The sequence below is a fragment of the Carassius auratus genome, chromosome 42 (assembly GCF_003368295.1).
Source record: "Carassius auratus strain Wakin chromosome 42, ASM336829v1, whole genome shotgun sequence".
NCBI lineage: Eukaryota > Metazoa > Chordata > Actinopteri > Cypriniformes > Cyprinidae > Carassius > Carassius auratus.
The window spans coordinates 12,296,547-12,315,930 of NC_039284.1; the positions used below are offsets into that span (position 1 = coordinate 12,296,547).

A 19,384-nucleotide genomic window follows, 5' to 3' on the forward strand; every position below is an offset into this window, starting at 1 on the left:
ATTTGTGTTGCCTTTACAATTATATATAATTTAATTGAATATTTAATTTGGCAATAGCATGCTGTCTTTATAATTCAACATACATTTAATAAATACCTCTTTAGGTTCAAAAAGAAAAAAAAATCATGTGCTGTAAATGACAGGTTACTCGGTTTGTGGTGGAGGGAAGTGTAGTTGCGTCACGTGACATACAGGGGGCGCCTCTCAGACTCCTCAGATATTTCCTACTGTGTTTTTCTAAATCGAGCTGCTTGACCTGAACGATCACCGCGCTTTGGATTAATCAAAACAATGAGCAAAATGCTACTTTTACCGGTTTAATCACGGGAGCATGATGAAATAAATGCAACAGGGTGATCTTGAAGTTGAAACTCCGGTGAAGTTTATGAATATAATGGGATTTACGAACATCAAGTTAATTCATTAGCTAATCACTGCTGTTCAAACTTTATTTCCTGAGGTGAAGGAGATAACTCAGCTCTTTAACAGAAGATGTTATAATGGGGTTTTCTCTTTATATCCTGCTCTTTTTACTTCACTGCAATGAGGGAATTCATGGTAAGTTTGTTTACTGATGGTTTAATCAGAGTTTGAGAACTTAGTGTTTAATTAAACTCATCAGTGCTGATGTGTTGATGCTGTTTCACGATAAACATCGGTGTAAGTGTAAATACACGGGATATTTATTATAAACACATCAAAAAGTTCTTATAATCCTCTTTTATAACATTTCACATAATAATTTCACATTTTAATATAATGCAAAGGATTGACAGGATATCGTTATATATTCAAATCCAGAAAAAAACACAATTTTATTATTATTATTTATTTTTTTTTGTGGTCGATTTTATTTTTATTTTTACATACATAAAATGTTCTTTTAATATTTTAACAACTTTATTGTGGACAGTGAAGGTATTTAAAAACGTGTTTCAAAAAGAGACTTTAGTGTTTAAATTAGAGCCACTAATTTTTTTTATGTATCATTATTTAAGTAACCAAAATAATTCTGCTTAAACAGCTATTTAGATCCTCTATTCTGTTACAGCTGATAGATAGATAGATATGCTACTTTATTGGTTGTAGAGTTATATCATGAACAGGACACTGTAGTTTCCTGGGAAGGATGTGATCTTTGATGCAGATGTTTTGGCCAGCTGTCGTGCCGTCACAGTGGTGATCTTTCAGATATCTGCAGGATACATGACGACTGCTGTACACAGTCAGAACGTGCACACTGACAGAGATGCCAGAAATGGTCCCATCACAATAGAAAAGGGCACAAAAGCCTCTTGAAGGGAATATGAAGCTTCTTTCCAAATTTTTAAGGTGTACATTTCATTTGCACGTCTTGTTCTGCTATTCTCCTTTTTTTTTCTTGTGTGATTTACTTGAGATTTAAAGGCAGGAAGCCATCAAGAAAGCATTCGATGTGAAATACTGTGTTTTTAAAAGGAATATTTCACCCAAAATTGAACATTCAATCCACAAGTAACCTACACGTAATGCTCTGTGAATTGAAAAATATGTTTGTTTGTGATAAATTAATCCATTGTTAGGATGTTTTTAGTTTGAAACAATTGCTTCCCGATAAAATTCCAGTCTATTCATAATATTGCTGTGGGTGAACTATATCTAGATAATATAGATGATAAATAAAGAGTTTAATTATGTTATGAAATTCAAATGTATTACACGGTTTACAAGAAATATTAGATTTTGATCAAAATGTCTCTATTAATGTGGTTGTAAGTTTGCTTTAGAAACATGTCACACTGCGTGTCCTTCAGGGCTACAGTTCACCAAAAACCCTTCCAACCAAACGGTGACTCAGGGTAACATGGTCCGTCTGGGCTGTGCTTTTGAGGGTTTGAGTGAACCAGAGATCATCTGGATGAAGGATGGAGAGAAGATCTACAGCACTGACCAGATGTACATCACACTAGATGCACATCACTGGGAGACCTTTTACAGGTACGAAAACATGAACCCGAAACCGAAAATCCTGGAAGTTCTTGTTTTTTCAGTGATCAGAAATGAAACGTGACTGGTTGAAACTGTTTTCAGCCAAGAACTGAAACATCAGATTTAGTGAAGGAGATTTTGAAACTGATTTAAAGATATTGTCGTATGATTTGTCAGTCAGAAGTTGTTTTCTAAGAAAAGCGCCTATATTACTACTGTTTCTCGAACTAAATCTTTGACTTTTAAATTGTTTGCATGAAAGGGAGTCTGTCCAGTTGTCATGAGACAGTGACCTTCAGATTTTTTTGTATCATCACTATGTGGCCATCTGTATGATAAAAGTCACCAAGAAAGATAAAAACACTTTATCAAGGACTTCTTTTGTCCAGATCTTTGATATTGTAGCAAATAACTTTGACCTTTAAAGTTACACAAGATTATTTTTTATCCTTTTGTAAGTTAGTTCTTGAGCACAATATGAATGCTTTGTTTGCATTATGGTGTATAACTCTTGTGTTCGGTGGTTTTAGATTGTGTTTATTATGTATTTGTGAACAAACAGCCTGCTAGGAATGGGATACTCTGCCGGGCTCTTGTTTTTCAATTCCTAAATGTTCAGTTGTGCAGTTTATCATAGTTGATAAAAAAAAAAAAAAAAATTAATACTTTTATTCAGCAAAGATAAGCAAAATAATTATTGTAAAAGCATTTAAAATGTATAAGATTTCTACTTTAAATTAATGCTGTTACCACAAAAATAAGAAGCACAACTTCGAGAGTGTTGTTTGTATTGTTTATGGATTGTTTTTAGTATTATGGTTGTGTGTTGTTTACAGATTTTATGCTGCATCAAAAATTGCCCCTTGGGCTTACAATAAACTTGAACCTTGAACTGTTTTTACCATTGAGCAACAAAAACAGCATATTAGAATTATGTCTGAAGACTGGAGTAATGATGCTGAAAATTCAGCTTTTGCATCACGGAAATAACATTTTAAAATGTATTAAAATAGAAAACAATTATTTTAAATTGTAAAAATATTTATCTATATTACCGTTTAACTGTATACAAATAAATGCATCCATAAGATACATATTTTAAAAACATTAAAAAAAAATAACTCCAATCTTTTAAATGGTAGTGTACAGTACAGTCATAATGCCACATGAAGACCACATTACATGAAAACAGATGGAGCATATAAATCAAAATAAAGCTCACAAACAATCTGTAATGCTATAGCAAGATCATTTTGAACTTTCCATTAAATCTTTGTAGGAAGGTAAATGTAAATCCTTCTAATTGGGATGTAGGCAGAAGACGAGGAGTAATGCAGAAGATGGACATTAGTGACATGAGCTTGCTTTGCTGAATGCTGTCAGGGCTGATAATCTCTTGCTGTGACGCAGTCCAGTTTCCCGTCTTAGACTAAACAGAGTTTGGGTGGAAATGTGTTGTTGAAAGTTTTTCCTGCTGTAATTTTAGGCTAAAGAGGATAATGATCAGTGCAGAGAGAAACTGGCTTAGTGAATTACAGAAGTCACGTTTCCTTGCTGAATGCCACACTGAGACCATAATCTATAAATGTCTAGTGGGTGTCATAGCTGTAAATAAATGTATACTTCATGTGTTTCTTTCATGTGAATGCAAGTCATGCCATTGTTTGCGTAACTAACCTTTGTCTACATAAATCTCAGCAGTCTTAGACTGACTGGCTGTCTAGTTGTAAAACTTTGAGACGGATGTGGCATTATTTAATGATCGTAATTAGACAAAGTTGTGGCATTTGCTACTTTTCTAAGTCACTGTCGTGTGCATTTATATAGCCATTTATACAATACAGATTGTATCAAAGCAGCTTTATTAAAATAAACAAGAAACAACAGTGTTAATAATGTGGAGTTCTGTATAGTGTCGTTGCACTTTAGATGTTACAATATATGTAAGTATTGTTTATATATATATATATATATATATATATATATATATATATATATATATATATATATGTATGTATGCATGTATATTGCAAAGTTCTTTATGAAACAAATACAGTTTCAGTTGTAAAAACACAATAATGTCATAATACAGTATAAGAGATTTAGTAACTTTTTTCTTATAACAAAAATAATTTAACATTTAAATACAATAAAGCAATATAGAAAAATATATTAAGTTAAAAGTTTTACACAGATTAAAGTGCAAAAGAACTATAAAGACCAATAGGTATTACTTTACAATAAGATCTCATTAGTTAACCTTAGTTAATGCATTAGCATTCACAATGAGCAAGTTAGTCATCTTTGTTAAAAAAAAATCTTCGTTCATGTTAGCTCATTAAATAAAGCAATTGCAACCTTCGATTTTAACTACGTGTTTAAATATTGGAATAATTAAGAATAATGAATGTTCAGAATAATTTTTCATTGGCAGTTTATGTTAACTAATGAATTAACTAATGAAGCCCTAATGTAAAGTGTGAATGAACAATAAAGAATCAAAACTCTAGGGCATGTTGTAGTCTAGATTAAAATGGAAAAAAAGTTAGAAAATAAATAGCCTATTTAGTCTAAATATTTAAGTATTTGGCTGTGATGAACACCACAGCAAATCCACAAATCTGATCTTTATTTATGGGGTTTCCAGGCTGCATTTTTTGCAGTTTAGTGCCATCTGTCAGAGAGTGAATGTGCTTTCGTTCAGCGTGTCTCTCACATGTTACCTCATGTGCTTCTCATGCGTGCTTGTTTACATAAAAAGCGCACATGGGTCTTTTAAGCAGCCTCCAGTGGTGTTATGCATTTTGACCAGTTGATGGGAAAAGTATTCTTAAAATGCATTCCAAATTTGGAATAATTTGTAATATATAATTATTCGTGGTATTTAGAAGTGCATATTCATTATCATAATATATTGCACTACCGAATACCAGCACATGTCTAGTTTAGTGTTGATTCGATTTATTTCGGTAACAGTGTGAATGTTGCAAATGTTTTATATAAATGTATGCACTTGTGCTCAAGACACAGTTGGTCAGTAAATGTTATTATGGTTTACATAAACATGAGGCCGTGTAAATGACACAAATGTCATATGAGGTTTATTTGACCCTTTAAAAGAGTGTCTGTTCTGATCGTTTCTTTGTTTTTAGTGTTAAATCCGTGCAGCAACAAGATGCCGGGAAGTACTGGTGTGAGGTTGAATATCAGGGCAGGATCATTTCCTCAGAGCCTGCTTGGATTACAGTAGAAGGTATGTCAGATGCTGCTGCAGAATCCATCAAATGATCGATTTTTCAGATGATATCTTGTTGATTCAGTGCAAAAACTAGATATATTGCCACCTCCTGTTCGTATTTCAGGTGTGCCTCATTTTGTGGTGGAACAGGAGGATGTGGCTGCATTTGCAGGGGAGCCGTTCAACCTGACGTGTGCTGCATCGGGTCCTCCAGAGCCTGTGGAGGTGCTGTGGTGGCTGGGAGGGGAACAGAAGGGTGATTTCACGCCCTCCCCCTCAGTTCTTTCTGTTAAAGGTGAGACACATTTGCGGTATTTGCACTTTTCATATTTGCCTCAAATTTTCAAGTTGGTGTGAAGACTGCAAGTATGCATAGATTTTTTTATTTATTTTTTTTTACATGATTGAACACACTTACTACATGTTGTAAAAATGCAAAGAATGTTTTTACAATTTAAACATTTTGGTTTCTAATATTTTGTACTAAATAATACTTTTAAAATGCGTTTTCAGTAGTAGGGGTTGACGTTATAAGATTTTTTTTTTAAGTTGACGTCAACTTGCTGATGACTCCATTAATGAACAAATAAGCCTGAAGCTTGAACTGAAACTCGAACACTTTGTGCACAGCTATGGCATATGACACAGTACTACCCACATGTCTATTGCTTCTATAAAAGCACATTTTTATCAGTGGGTTGTTACATTTCTCACAGATTTCTGCTTGTTCTAAATCAGATACAGATCCTTTATGAAAAATAACCATGGTTTTACCCCAAATAACACCAAAAAAACATGCTTTACTGTAGTGAAACTATAACCATAAATTTACCTTAATTTTGCTACACTAACCATAATTTAATATTGGTATTTGTAGTAAAACTGTGGTTATACAAAAAAAAACAAGTTTACTACATTTATACTACAGTATAATCATTATTTAATCAGAATTAGTGGGCGACTGGGCATTAAAGAGCACTGATCTTTAGCATTTATTAGATCTGGGACAGTTCTATGCATTAATTTCTTTCATGTACACATGCTCTCAAGTGGCCAAGTCTGCAAGTGTGGGTATTTGGCCCCAAAATCCTTCTGAAGCAAGTCAACTCCGCAGCCTTTCCAGTCATGCATGCCCTGAAATCTCCAGAAGTGTTTAGCAAGCTTACATTACAATCACATCATAAATGCAAATGCCATACATGCTATAGATAGAGCTAACCCATATGCTAATCAGGTGATGGGCATCTTCCACCATTCATTGTTAAGCAAAGTTAAAGTTACATTTTTAAAGTTAATGTTTTTGCTCATACAACTGTAAATGTGGTTATGTAAGTAGTGCCACTTTGTTTAGTTAGTTACGCCCCAATTCTGCTTTGAAAACACTCCTATATTTCATTATTCTATGAAAGTTTGTTTGTGCATGACATCAAACAGTCAGTGATTCAGTGGTATATTTAATCACATTATGAAACATCATGTGAAACATCTAAATACAGAAATCCTCTTTCAAATCTGCTGTCAGGTGGTATATTGGGCAGATAAATTGTAGAACTGAGTCACTGGCTGCTTTCAGCAGGTGGAGTGACTTTGAGTTCGTACAAAGGTTGATAAGTAGTGTGTTTCCAGTGGGACAAGTTTGTGCTTGCATGAAGTGCAACATTACAAAGAGAGAGATTTTTATCAACAGGGTGACTTTGTGAATATTTTTGGTGTGTTTGATTTATTTGTTTCATAAAGACTTTTACAAGTCAGCATGTTCTTGTGGTTAAAAAAGAAGACTTCTGTTAGTGGATAATGTCAAGGCCAGTTTACAGCCCTGCCTTTACATTTTGAAACTGGATCTTTTGTTTAGTAAGGGAATGCATTATAGTAATCAATACTGCTAGTGTGGTGAGGCCCAGTAAAGCAAACTTTCCATTTTAACAGCCTAATGCTGAGAAATCATTGAGTCATTAGGTCTATGTAAGACTGTGTGTTATGCAGCCATATTATTAGCCACCTTTGACATAAATGGGTTTTTGACTCACTCAGTGTTGAGAACTGAGCTGTTGTTTTTTCCAAGCAGTTTACTGAGGACAGATAACTCTGTCCTGATTTAAAACAATGTCACAGCTATCATGTCCTTGTTCACGAGGTGAGCTGAGATGTAATGAGTTGTAATCTTTCTTTGAGTTTTTCAGAATCTCCTGTTTTCTGTTTCACTCTTTTTGCAACTCCTCTAAATCAAATTACAGTACGGGTTGTCCAAGTTCAACTAGTTCTTCTTGAAACCACTTCTTAAAAATGTCCTGTATATAAAATGCTGAAAAACAAAAGATAATTGTAAATGAAGATATGTATATATATATTTGATTTTGGGGTGAAATGTGACCCATTTAATGTTGCAAGCTTATTTCGAGATGACCCCAGGGAGTGCTGACCACAGCAATGTGTTTCTCATTTGCTCAACCAGGTGTGAATGACAGTATAAAGTTTTACTGTGAGGCTAAGAATGCTCGAGGTATCTCCGTGTCACGTACAGGCACAGTGCACATTAAAGGTGAGACATACCTCATAATTCTCACTTCCAGTTTACATAACTTTTATTGCTGCAATTCAGTGTAATTGCATACAGAATGCCAAATGAGTTGTTGGTTTTTATTTTGGCAGTAATCCTGCATGCATTTTAACAACTGTATTAAATGGTTAACCATACAAATAAAACCACAAACGGCTACCAGAAGAGACAAGAGAAATATATGTTGTTATGCATGTTTTTCTTTACATGTGATTTTTATGTGCAGTCTCCCCTGATTCTCCCCGAGATGTCAAGGTACATCATGTGTCTGATCTTAATATAACTTTAACATGGAGTCCAGGTTTCACTGGGCACTCAAAGCTTTCCAGCTGCATTATACAGGTAGAGTATACCAGTTACTATATATTTTTAGAGATGATTGCATGTCTTTTTCTGTTTATGTCCTCATGCTTGTTCTATTGCCATACATTTTTAGTCCACTCCAAAATGAAAATCGTTTATTCACCCTCTTTTTTTTTTTTGTCAAAACCCACACGTCTTTCCTCCTGTGTAACTCATAGCAGATATTAGGAGGGATGTTTTACCCTGCTCAAAGGTCAAATTACTTTTAAGGTGCTTTTGTACTTTTTAAAGCAACCATCATCTCAGTCTTCCATTGTAAAGAACCCTAACTTTAACAATGTGGTGTTTGGTTCTCAGATAACACGGTTACTTTTTTTAATGCTTAGATTATGTTAGTGACCCATACAATAGTCCCTCCTTACATCTGGAGTAGAGCGAGACATCTGTAAAAATCAAATCATCTCACTGTTCTCTTGAGAAAACATTTTCCATGCAAAAAAATTAGTTTTTCTTTAAATTCTAAGGAAAGAAACTTTAAATTGTTAATTTATAACTCATAATCCTCTCAATCCTGAGAAGAAAAGTATATATATTCAGTGGCAGAAATATATTAAATAGTTAGCAAATGTAATTTCTTCCAGAATCCTCAGGATTCAGATCCATATGCTTTTAAACAAAAAAATACTTTTCTTTTAGAGTTACATTATGATTTTGTTTGATAATGGGATGAGAAATATCTGTCTGTAGGTGTCAAAGGGACCTGGAAAGAAGGTAAAGCTTCCTGATGTGGATGTGGTAGTTCCTCCCTTCCAGCATGTGTTTGAGGGACTCAGCAGTTACTCAAATTACAGTGTGAGAATCCGGTGTGATAATGAGGTGGGCTCTTCCCCCTTCTCTCCCTGGGTGGACTTTCACACTCCAGAGGCAGGTATGTGAAACATTAGATAAGGTAATGACATTATATATATGCACTGTGTTTCTTTCTAATGTGGTAGGAGTCAAATGAACATAAATGGCTTTTTAGCTCAAATGCATTGCTGTTGAAATTAAATTACAGATTTACATTCATGCATTTGCCAGACGCTTTTATCCAAATCAGCTTGTATTGTATTCAAAGCAAACATATTTTATCAGCTCCTGCATTCCCTGAAAATCGAACCCATGACCTTGGCATACTAGTTCAATGCTCTGCTGTTTGAATTACAGAATGGTGAGGTACCCATGTGCAAATTTGATCAGATCTTTTCTTTTACATTTTTTTATTATTTTTTTATTTGCTATAAATTGCTCTTTAGTTTTGGTGACTTCACTTGTGTAACTTTCTTGATTTTTAAAATGCCCCATCTCAGCTTAACATACAGACTATAAGTAAACCATTTGAAGTCCCTCCAGAATGTGTGTAGACTATGTTGGAAAACTCAAATTCATTAGACAGAATGTTTTTTTAGGTTTGAGTATCATATTGACATTTACTTTGATAGTTTTTTTTATTTGTTAATAGTTCGAATTAGATTTTATTTTTATATTTTCTGTTTGTATTTTAATTTAATTTAAGGTTTTAGTAATTTTGTTGTTTTTATTCGTTTTTTTTTAAATGTCAATAAAGTTTTGAATGTTTATTACTGATTTTCATGTGAAATTTATTCTGGTCATCCCTATACTTTGTGTCTGCATTAAGTGTGTTGAGGTACTACAAGAGGAATCCAGGAAGGAAGGAAGGAAATTGCGTCTGTAGAATTCAGATCCGTCTTGAATGAAGCTTATAGTTCTCTACAATATGGTTTGCTGAATACATCACTTAATTGTTGGGTTTGGATCAACAAGAGCTAGTTGACTGACATATTTAATCATAAATTGTGGTAGAACAGACCTGAGTGACTAACATTGTTCACATTCCATCAGGGATAAAACCGTTAGCCGGTCTGACCAACATTTTGGTGGGTTTGAAGTAAACAAATGGCCCAGAAAGCTGGTTCTGGCCAGATGCCTGGGGTGAAGGGGTTTGGAAGAGGAGGAGCTGGTGGATGGGTTTGAGGAGCAGAAGGGGTTTCTGAAGTTGACCCTGTTTGTATGTTTGTAAACTGCTAGCACTGGCTGCAGTCCAGGAGATTCCAAGCTGAGTGGTACAATGCACCATTGTGTGTGTCCCCAATCCATTTAAATGCAATGCTGCCACATACAGCGTCCAATATGCTGCCTACTGGCCAAAATAGTCATTGCAGCTGTTTTAATGGATTTGATTACTGCAGATCCCCCCCCCCCATTATTATCTACTATAAATAAAACTGTAATAGTACTCTCTTCTCTCCATTTTAAAATCAATTAAACAGATTCTATATAAACAAAACCTAAAATATTTAATCTGGGCCTGTCTGCAGCTTATTTATTGTTATGCTGAAGTGTGTGACTCATGCTTTTGTTTGTACAGTGGTAACTGACCCTCTGCAATCTCCCTTTTTTACTGTTTTCATAACTTTCTTTCACAGCACCATCAGCAGCTCCAAAGAACTTCACCTTTGAACTCAGCGAGCAGCAGCTCACTCTGTCCTGGGCGGCACTGGATCAGGAGGAGCTGCGTGGAAGGCTGCTGGCTTATAAAGTGCAGTGGAACCAGGGAGGAGAGAGTCAGGTACATCATTGTAAAGGAAGACACTTATAAAGGAAATTCTGCTACACTGAATTCTGGACTGATTCAAAATTGAAGCTGGATAATGACATTATTGCCACTTGTATAGCTGCTTTATAGCTAAAATGAATGATTCATTAGTAATTAATGAACATTGAAACATTGACACTGTTCTTGAAATGTATATAATCAATATTGACTAGAGCTGAATAATGGAGCTATTTACTTTGCTAGATCTGCTTTATAACTGAATTTAATAATTCATTTCAGAACCAATGAACTTTGCAACACTGACATCGTTATTGATCTGAACTAAATCATCACCCAATCCAAATTGAACTGAATAATGACACTATTGTTTTCTTTAGAGCTGCTTTAAAGCTGAAATTTAAGTAATTTAAGAATTTTGCAGCATTGATGCTGGTATTTTCCTGTTTATTACTGTGAATCTGATCTGCATTGTGTAAAGCTCTGTATAAATAAAACACACTTGTTCATATAAAGAATTAACTTATTTTATTGTTTGTAATGTTTAAAAATGTAATTAGTTAATCTGATATGCAATATCATGTATACCAGGTTTGGATGTCTAAAGTGAAGAGGTTCTCCTCTGCTGTGACGTTTAAGAGCCATCCACCCTTCACTTTTATGCTAAATTGGATTTTTGTCTTTATAGGATCCCTTACTGTTTAAGGACAACGTTGCCCGTCTCTCAGGTGCTGGGCGATTCTTTAATGCCACCTTCCAGGTTGCCGCGTGCACAAAGGCAGGATGTGGCCCGTGGAGTCCGTCTGTTCTTGTGATGCCCGTGTCAGGTCTGTCCACTTTCATTGAATGCCCTCCTGCCTTGTGAAATTGGGATTTCTGCAGTCACTGCAGCTTTTCTGTGATCGCATGTTCACGTAATCAGGGTTTCCGTTGGTCTTAAAAGGGCCTTAAAACTTCTTAAATTGTACAGGAAAGTCTTAATTATGATTTCAAGAGGTCTTAAATTTGGGTACGGAAAGACCAGATTTGCGATATGGCTGAATGTGATGATTAAACTTCAAAAGGCTAACTTTCTGATTTCATTAAATCATCATGAGCGCTGCAGTTCGAAGAAGGGTGCTGTGCTGCTTTGTGTTCTGCTGTTACCAAGGAAACTGTTAGATTCTACCAAACGCTCCACCTGCTGGCAGAATGAATGAGCATTTTCAATAAAACTGTTGTTTTGTTCAGAGTTCAGAAAAATGCCGAAAACGACTCATGTTTTTAACCTGCAAACACGCAGAGCTTTAAATGTGAACTGGTGGATCGATAAGAAGACAATGCATTATAAAAATCTAAAAAGTATAGGGGTGTTCGAAGTGGTCTGCGAATCCTGCAATAATATTGCAACTGTTGTTTTAACTATGTGTGATTTAATATTATCCAGTATATCGCAAAAAGCAAACAAAACGCCTACAGAGTGTGTGCATTCGTTACATGATGAAGTCTAGCAGGTTAGACTAGTGCATGTGCGTGCGCATTTATAGTGTGTTCTTTCACTGCATGAATCAGTCTATTAAAATGCATTTAGAAAAACTTTTGTTGTTGTTGTTGTTGTTGTGTTATTTGTGTGGTTCATTATGCAGAAATGGCTTCAGGCACTTTTGAGCAAAAGTGGTGTTTAAAGCTAATGTTGTCTCATTGCAGCCATGCAGGCTCAGACCCTGAGGGGCCATATGTGGGTGGGACTGCTTTTCAGCCTTCTTGTGGCCACCATGGTGGGACTCCTGTTGATTGTACTGGTCCGCAACAGAGACAAAGAGACCCAGTTTGGGTATGTTTTTACTGAATGTGCTGCCCAAAATGTAGCAGCTACACATTTTGTGTGAATTATAACTGAAATCTGGTAAACTGTGATCCTTTTACAGTTTGGATCAACTATGCTTAACATTATTTAAAACTTCATAAGAGTCTGTGAATTTTAAATCCATTTTCTTACTTCTAATCATCATGTGTTTGTATGTTTTACCTTTTTAGGCAGTTTGGTTAAAATACATTTCGAAATTGTTATTGAAAACTCTGAAATATGGGTTATTTTAATGTTTTGGTTTGTTTGCAGGTCTGCATTTGCAGCTTCAGGGACAGATGTACCAGTTTCCTTTACAGCTGCCAGGTCCTTCAACAGGCAGTTCCCTGAGCCCCCTGAATCTACATGTAAGTGAACACGTTACTGGCACGCATGACTGCACTATCATTGAAATCCAACAGTACATGTTTACAGGAAATTATGAATTTCGACTCTCTTTCCCTCTAGTGGACAGTATAGGAATCAACAGTGATTTGAAGGCCAAGTTACAGGATGTTCTCATCTCTGAAAGGCTATTAACTCTGGGACGCATGCTTGGAAAAGGTGCATTCATGACATGGATGTTTATATGATTAATGATGGTTCAGTGTTGAAAAATTTTTTTGCTGCTTAATATTTTTGTGGAAGCAATGATATTATTGCTTTCAGTGTTGGAATGGAATGGAAATGGAAAGTTCAAAATAACTGAATAGATGATAAAATATCTTTTGTAACATTATAAATGTCCTTACTGTCACTTTTGATCAATTTAATGCAACCTTGCTAAATAAATAATAATATTCTTTTTTTTTTCTAAATGACTTTTTAAATGCAAAATACTCACACAGTTTTAATAACATTTGGTTTTGTTTTTAGGTGAGTTTGGTTCTGTAAGAGAAGGTTTTCTCAAATCAGAAAATAACTCCGGACAGAAGGTCGCTGTGAAAGTCCTAAAAAGTAAGTGAACTTCTAAAATGATTGGTTTAATGAGCAGTTGGATGTCTATGACCCATGATATTGGTGCTGTCATTGTTTCTGTGCATTGATGCATCTCTCTCTCTGTGCTCTTACAGCTGACATTAACTCATCCAGTGACATTGAGCAATGTCTGAAAGAAGCTGCCTATATGAAAGACTTCCATCATCCCAATGTCATTCAGCTTATTGGTTAGTGGGCACACTTTTCCTTTTCTGCTTGACCTTTGGATTACAATCGGTTTGCTTTAGCATGTGGAGCAAATATGGTTGTGATTTAACTCCTGCAGGTGTGAGTCTGCACAGGAGAGCCCAGCAGAAGCTACCTATTCCTATGGTGATCCTTCCCTTCATGAAACATGGAGATCTTCACACGTATCTTCTCATGTCACGCCTCGGAGATGAACCTTTCGTATGTTTATTACCTGTCACGTCCTTAAACACACAGCTACTGTTGTTAACACACATCTACTGAAGTTGTCTCTTGTTTGTGTAGTCTCTCTCTCAGCAAATTCTTATCCAGTTTATGCTGGATATTACTCGAGGGATGGAGTATCTGAGCAGCAAAAATATCATCCATCGGGATTTGGCTGCTCGCAACTGCATGTGAGTTATTTCATGTGCATGTAACAGGGACACATTTTTGATCATATTGAAAGTGCATGTAAACTATCCAGATAATTTATATTGCTAACTAACCACCAACTCAAGCTTAGTTTAGCTCAAGTGTAATATTTCCCGTCATCTGCATCCTAAATTTTAGGCTAAATGAACACAGGAGCGTGTGTGTGGCAGATTTTGGTCTTTCAAAGAAAATCTACAGCGGTGACTACTACAGACAAGGATCTGTCTCTAAGTTGCCTGTAAAGTGGATCGCTTTGGAAAGCCTGGCAGATAATGTCTACACAACACACAGTGATGTGGTAATGAACACTGTTTGTCTGTATATGTTATTTCTTTAATATTAGTTGTTAGTATTTCATAGTTTTAGACCTTTTAAAAACATTCTTCTTAAAATAGCAGACAACTTACCAATGCATTGCTATTCTCACAACAGTTGGTTCTAGAATTTAGTGGTTATAATATAAATCTAGTTGACAAACAAAATCGAGTATCCCAGAAAGACATGCAATATATTAAAATGAAAGTTTCTGAAAACAAAAATGCTCATGATTTCTTTACTGTGTTTACTAGTTTATATATCCCTTGTTCATCTGGTAAAGCTTTTTCTGTGCCTGGTACTGATGTTTTTTGTGTTTGTTTTTTTAATTAAGTGGGCATTTGGTGTGACCATGTGGGAGATCATGACTAGAGGCCAAACACCTTATCCCGGGGTGGAGAACTCAGAAATATATGAGTATCTTATCAAAGGAGAAAGACTCAAACAGCCTCCAGACTGTCCTGCTGACATGTAAGTTTGATTAATTAATATATCATATTAGGAATGTCCCGATCAGGTTTTTTGTGCCCTTGATCGGAGTCATTTTATATAGAGTATCTGCCGATATTGAGTTCGAATTCGATACTTGTATATTCTTATAGGAATGTATGTTTGGTGCACACTTCAGGTATACAGAGTGTATGCAGGGTTGTGCAGAGAGTAAAATAAAATAGTTTTATAGTTTTATTAGTTTTATTTAAAATAGTTTTTAAAATAATTTAAAGAGATGAGGGATTGTAGTTTGAGTTTGGTCTGCACATCATTCCAACACCAAGGGCCATAACAAAACAGGCTTAGCTTTCCAGCCTCTGATCTGATAGCCGGCACTTTGAACTGTAGCCAATTATGTGACCTGAGATTATGACAGCTTTGAAATGATAAAAATGTCCTATTTAAATAATTTGTAAGTTATCCTAAAATAACTTAAATATACCAGTGTTCAAGCCTGCGCAAATGTAGGGATGACCATCCTACCATACTGTGCAATATACAATGATGTGTCCTAAAACTAGAGTTAGTAACATATCTGAGAGCAGAAATATAAAGGGGGTCAAGTTTGGACAAGGTGGAAAGAGAGGCAAATCTGTGGATAGCATCCCCAATCCCCATAGTCAATCTGTGACAGAAAAAGGCTAGCAACTAAGCATTTTCGTGACGCCAAGGAAAAACAGGACTTTAGCCTATACAAAAAACACAGTGTGAATTTTAATTTCTTTGCAAGATAATCAAAATGGTATTTAAAATTCAGGTTTTTATCCATCCAAATCCCAGATATTTGTAATTATCTACAGACTGGATACATATATGACACGCTAGAACAGACCTCACAATCATCGGCAAAGGATTGTGAAGCTTTGGGGGTGTTAATGAAAGAGATCTACTGCATCTTTGCTTTGATCATCCTACTGAATATGATGCAGATGTAGTATTTGAGGAAATTTTGAATTTATCTGCTTTTTGCTCAAAATGTTGCTTTTTTTAAAATAAAAAACTTCAAGTGTTGATAAAAAAAGAATGCTTCAATTTTTTTTTTTTTTTTTACGTAGAGGCTCTGTTCTTTATTTTTATGTATTGCATGTTCAGATATTTATAAAACAAAATATTCTGGGGGCCATGAAATTTTAATACAAATAATAAAAAATGATGGCAACTTTTTTCATAAACACTGGTGGGGAAAGGGTTACATTTGTTATCATTTCTTATGTTGAAAACAATGTTGCTTAATATTTTGGTGGAAAACTCATAATTATCAGGATTCTTTGATTGACGAAAATTAAAAAAAAGCAGCATTTATTCTGTTTTGTGTAACAATGTAAAAGTATATTTTTTTGATCAATTTAATGTATCCTTCCTGAATAAAAGTATTCATTTATTTAAAAACAACTTTTGAACGGAGTTTTTAATGCTAAATGTTACAAAACTATTTAAAACCACACTAATTTTAGATATTCATTCTGCTTGTAAAAAAACAAAAAACAAAGATTTTGGAGTATGTTTTAATACGATTTCAGTTTTTCTGCTTCAAAATTTCCTTTGTTAAATCATTATACATTTAAAGATAGTTACAGTTAAATCTGTTATACATTTTGCCATTTCTTTATAATTGTTTTAGAATTTTACTAGCAAATTCTACACCAATTTTACGTGTGTGTGTGTGTGTATATATATATAATACACTGTACATAGATATGAATAGATATGAATAATATAAAAACTGTTCCATCTTTTATCACTTCCAGTTATGAAATCATGCATAGCTGTTGGTCTCCTGTCCCAAAGTGTCGTCCTAGTTTTCAAAACCTTATTGACCAGTTGGAGCTCTTGTGTACAAAGCTGAATCCCCCTCCTGTAAAAGAACCACTGCTGTATGTGAACCTGGAGGAAGAGGATGGAGAACAGGCCTCTGGGCTGGTGGCTGATGCCGGGACCCATAAAAGTGAAGAGCCCTCATGGGGGGTACCGTGGCGGTGTGCAGGTATAGAGGAAGATGAAAAGGACTGGCTTATGGTGTCATCAGGAGCAGCTCTTGCTATTGGTGGAGACTACCGCTACATCATCAGCCCACATGGTACTGGTGTTGATGAAGAAAATAGGCATTCTGATGACGGCCTGTCGGAGGATATCAGGGATGAGGAAGAGGATGTTATCATTAATGTGTGATTTTTGTTGTTATGTTTCCCCATGCTTACATAATCTAGTAGATTGCACAACTTGACAAGACTCTTGATAAAGAACAGTGGGTCCATAAAAACATTCCTTTGTTGTTTTAATGGTGAAATTTCCTGAATAATGCTTAACAGAAAGAACTGTTCTCCATGCTAACTCTAGAGGTGTACGTGTATGTACAATCAGCTGCTAAAACCTTAAATAATCATGATTTTACACCTTTATTTCAATGGTAATTACTTATAATGACTGTAGCAAAGCTATTGTTTCAACAAATTTGATGCTTAGAGTCAGAACTGTGATTTTAAAGTGTAAAATGTGTCTTTGCTGGTACAGTGCTGGCATTTTTTTGTGTTTTGTACGTATGAAGTGTCAATCACGTCCTGGGACTCACATGATGTGCCTTTGTTTTCAAATAGTTTCTGCACATTTGTTACGCTGGATGAAGAAATTCCTTTGGATTTATAATGCATAGTATGACATAAGCTCAGACTGTCATTGTTATATTTGTACTTAATGTTCCGGGTTAAATACAAGTTTAGCTGTATAACCTATATAATAATGGAATTATATGGGATGGTTTATTTGTAGCAGGAAAACCCATGAAAGATTTGCCATCAATTTCACTTCTGATTAATAATCTCTTAGAAAATAAGTGACTCGTCAAACAGTTTTTAAAGAGAACAAATGTGTTGTGTACATAGAGTGATTGCACTAGACCTCCGTTGTAAGCATGTTACTTACCATCAACATTTTTATTTTTATTTTTATTTTTTTTGGAGCAGAGTTATTTTCTATGGATGTTGCATTTAAACCCGATTATTCTGTTAGCCTGCATGTGCACAGTAAATCTTCTTTAGAGCATTCTGAGGATAGGATTTCAAGGGACAACAGGTTTTATTATGTGCAAATCATTTGTGTCATGCTGTGTATTAAGATTATTCAAACAACAAGAATTGCAGCAGAGAATGAAATCTGTTTTTTTTTTTTTTTTGCTAATTGTGTTTTTGAACCTGTTAATGAGTTGTGTGTATGATCTCTTCAGTGGACATTTCTAAAAATCAGTAGCTTTTGTGTTTTGGCTCATTACTGTACACTGTACAACTCAGTTTTATAGTGCTAGGTCATGTAACAAACATTCATATATGTTGTGAATAAATCTGACACATCATTCAGTGTTATTAACCCTAGTAAAGAGGCCTGCCTGTTCATCTCAAGACAAAGAAATGGGCAAAGATGATGTTAGTATGCCTGTCCTCTGACAATGAAACCAAGTAACTGCAAACAAATGAGTGAAAAGCATGTTTAATGGAGAATTGTAAGGAATAAAGGTTTCAATGGCAGTGAACAAAAGAAAATGGCATTGGCAGCATCATGAACATAATCCACGTTAAGGATTCCCAAAAAGTATCTAGGATGAAGAATCTTTGCATTTGTGCCACTTTGTTTCAAATCAGATATAAAAGGAAATGGTTTTACTTAATGTGATAATGCCATTTAAAAAAACAAAAACAATGCAGTGTGAATCAAGGCATCCATGACATAAACAAAGGCATTACGTAAATGCACACCAGATGACCAGCGAACCTCATCAGTTATTTGTCTTATTGTAATTTTTTGGATACATTTGTCCCTTAATGAGGTTTCTTGACATTACTACTGGGAAATTCCTTTTCCTTGAAATGCTAAAGCCTGATTGGTTTGCAAAAGCCAAGGGCATCCAAGCATTTGCCTGATTGGCTGGCTATATAAGCGATGTTGGGTGCCAAGTTCCTCAGAATCTTTTTTTCTTCTTTTCTTCTTTGCCACATTTGGTGGGCCCGTCAACTTTCCTGATGCACACAAGGATTGTGTAGTGTGCAGTGTGCAGCGTGCAGTGACTGGGCCAGGCCCATGCTGAGGCGGCAATGGATCGGATTGTAAAGTCTGCGAGGAATTGCCAATCAAGATCCTTTGTGCAAGGCTGGCCGTTGTTCTATGCAGTGGCCAGCTGGCTCCTGAATCTTCCTCATCCACCGCCTTCGAGCTGTGGGCTGGCACACTACAGATTACTCCATCAGGAGGCTCAACCGATGAGCTGATGTCAGCCTAGCTCCCACATTCTCCACCTGGTTTACACATAACACACTAATACGCATCTAATATCCAAATCCGTTAAAGGATCTTTATGCTGCATTAATTAGGTGAACCAGAAACACTTCCCATAACACCCAATGTACTTGCTACATCGTTAGAAGAATGGCATCTACGCTAATATTAGTCTGTTTCTCTCTTATTTTGAGGTAACCGTGGCCACCA

The 19,384-nt window shown here is 35.4% G+C and overlaps 1 protein-coding gene across 2 annotated transcripts; it reads left to right on the top strand.

The window, feature by feature from the left end:
• Positions 1-205: 205 nt before the first annotated feature.
• LOC113060673 (tyrosine-protein kinase receptor TYRO3) lies at positions 206-18,276 on the top strand. Of its 2 annotated transcripts, none has more exons than XM_026229788.1 (19): positions 206-558; positions 1,794-1,977; positions 5,121-5,221; positions 5,331-5,501; positions 7,659-7,745; positions 7,990-8,105; positions 8,814-8,994; positions 10,553-10,695; positions 11,369-11,507; positions 12,367-12,493; positions 12,779-12,873; positions 12,974-13,069; positions 13,382-13,462; positions 13,579-13,671; positions 13,770-13,891; positions 13,976-14,085; positions 14,243-14,402; positions 14,754-14,890; positions 16,660-18,276. In XM_026229788.1, exons 1-19 carry the CDS (start codon positions 501-503, stop codon positions 17,078-17,080), a joined length of 2,622 nt encoding a protein of 873 aa, XP_026085573.1. In that variant the 5' UTR covers positions 206-500; the 3' UTR covers positions 17,081-18,276. The 2 variants fall into 2 exon arrangements, with proteins under 2 accessions (XP_026085573.1, XP_026085574.1); XM_026229789.1 differs by lacking the exon at positions 206-558 and adding an exon at positions 1,113-1,332.
• The last annotated feature ends 1,108 nt before the right edge of the window (positions 18,277-19,384 follow it).

Excerpts from the sequence above, each read along its gene's own strand:
- LOC113060673 (XM_026229788.1), top strand. The coding sequence starts at position 501 with ATGGGGTTTTCTCTTTATATCCTGCTCTTTTTACTTCACTGCAATGAG. Across the intron at positions 559-1,793 it reads CTGCAATGAGGGAATTCATG|GGCTACAGTTCACCAAAAAC; the intron begins GTAAGTTTGTTT and ends CGTGTCCTTCAG. Across the intron at positions 10,696-11,368 it reads ACCAGGGAGGAGAGAGTCAG|GATCCCTTACTGTTTAAGGA; the intron begins GTACATCATTGT and ends TTGTCTTTATAG.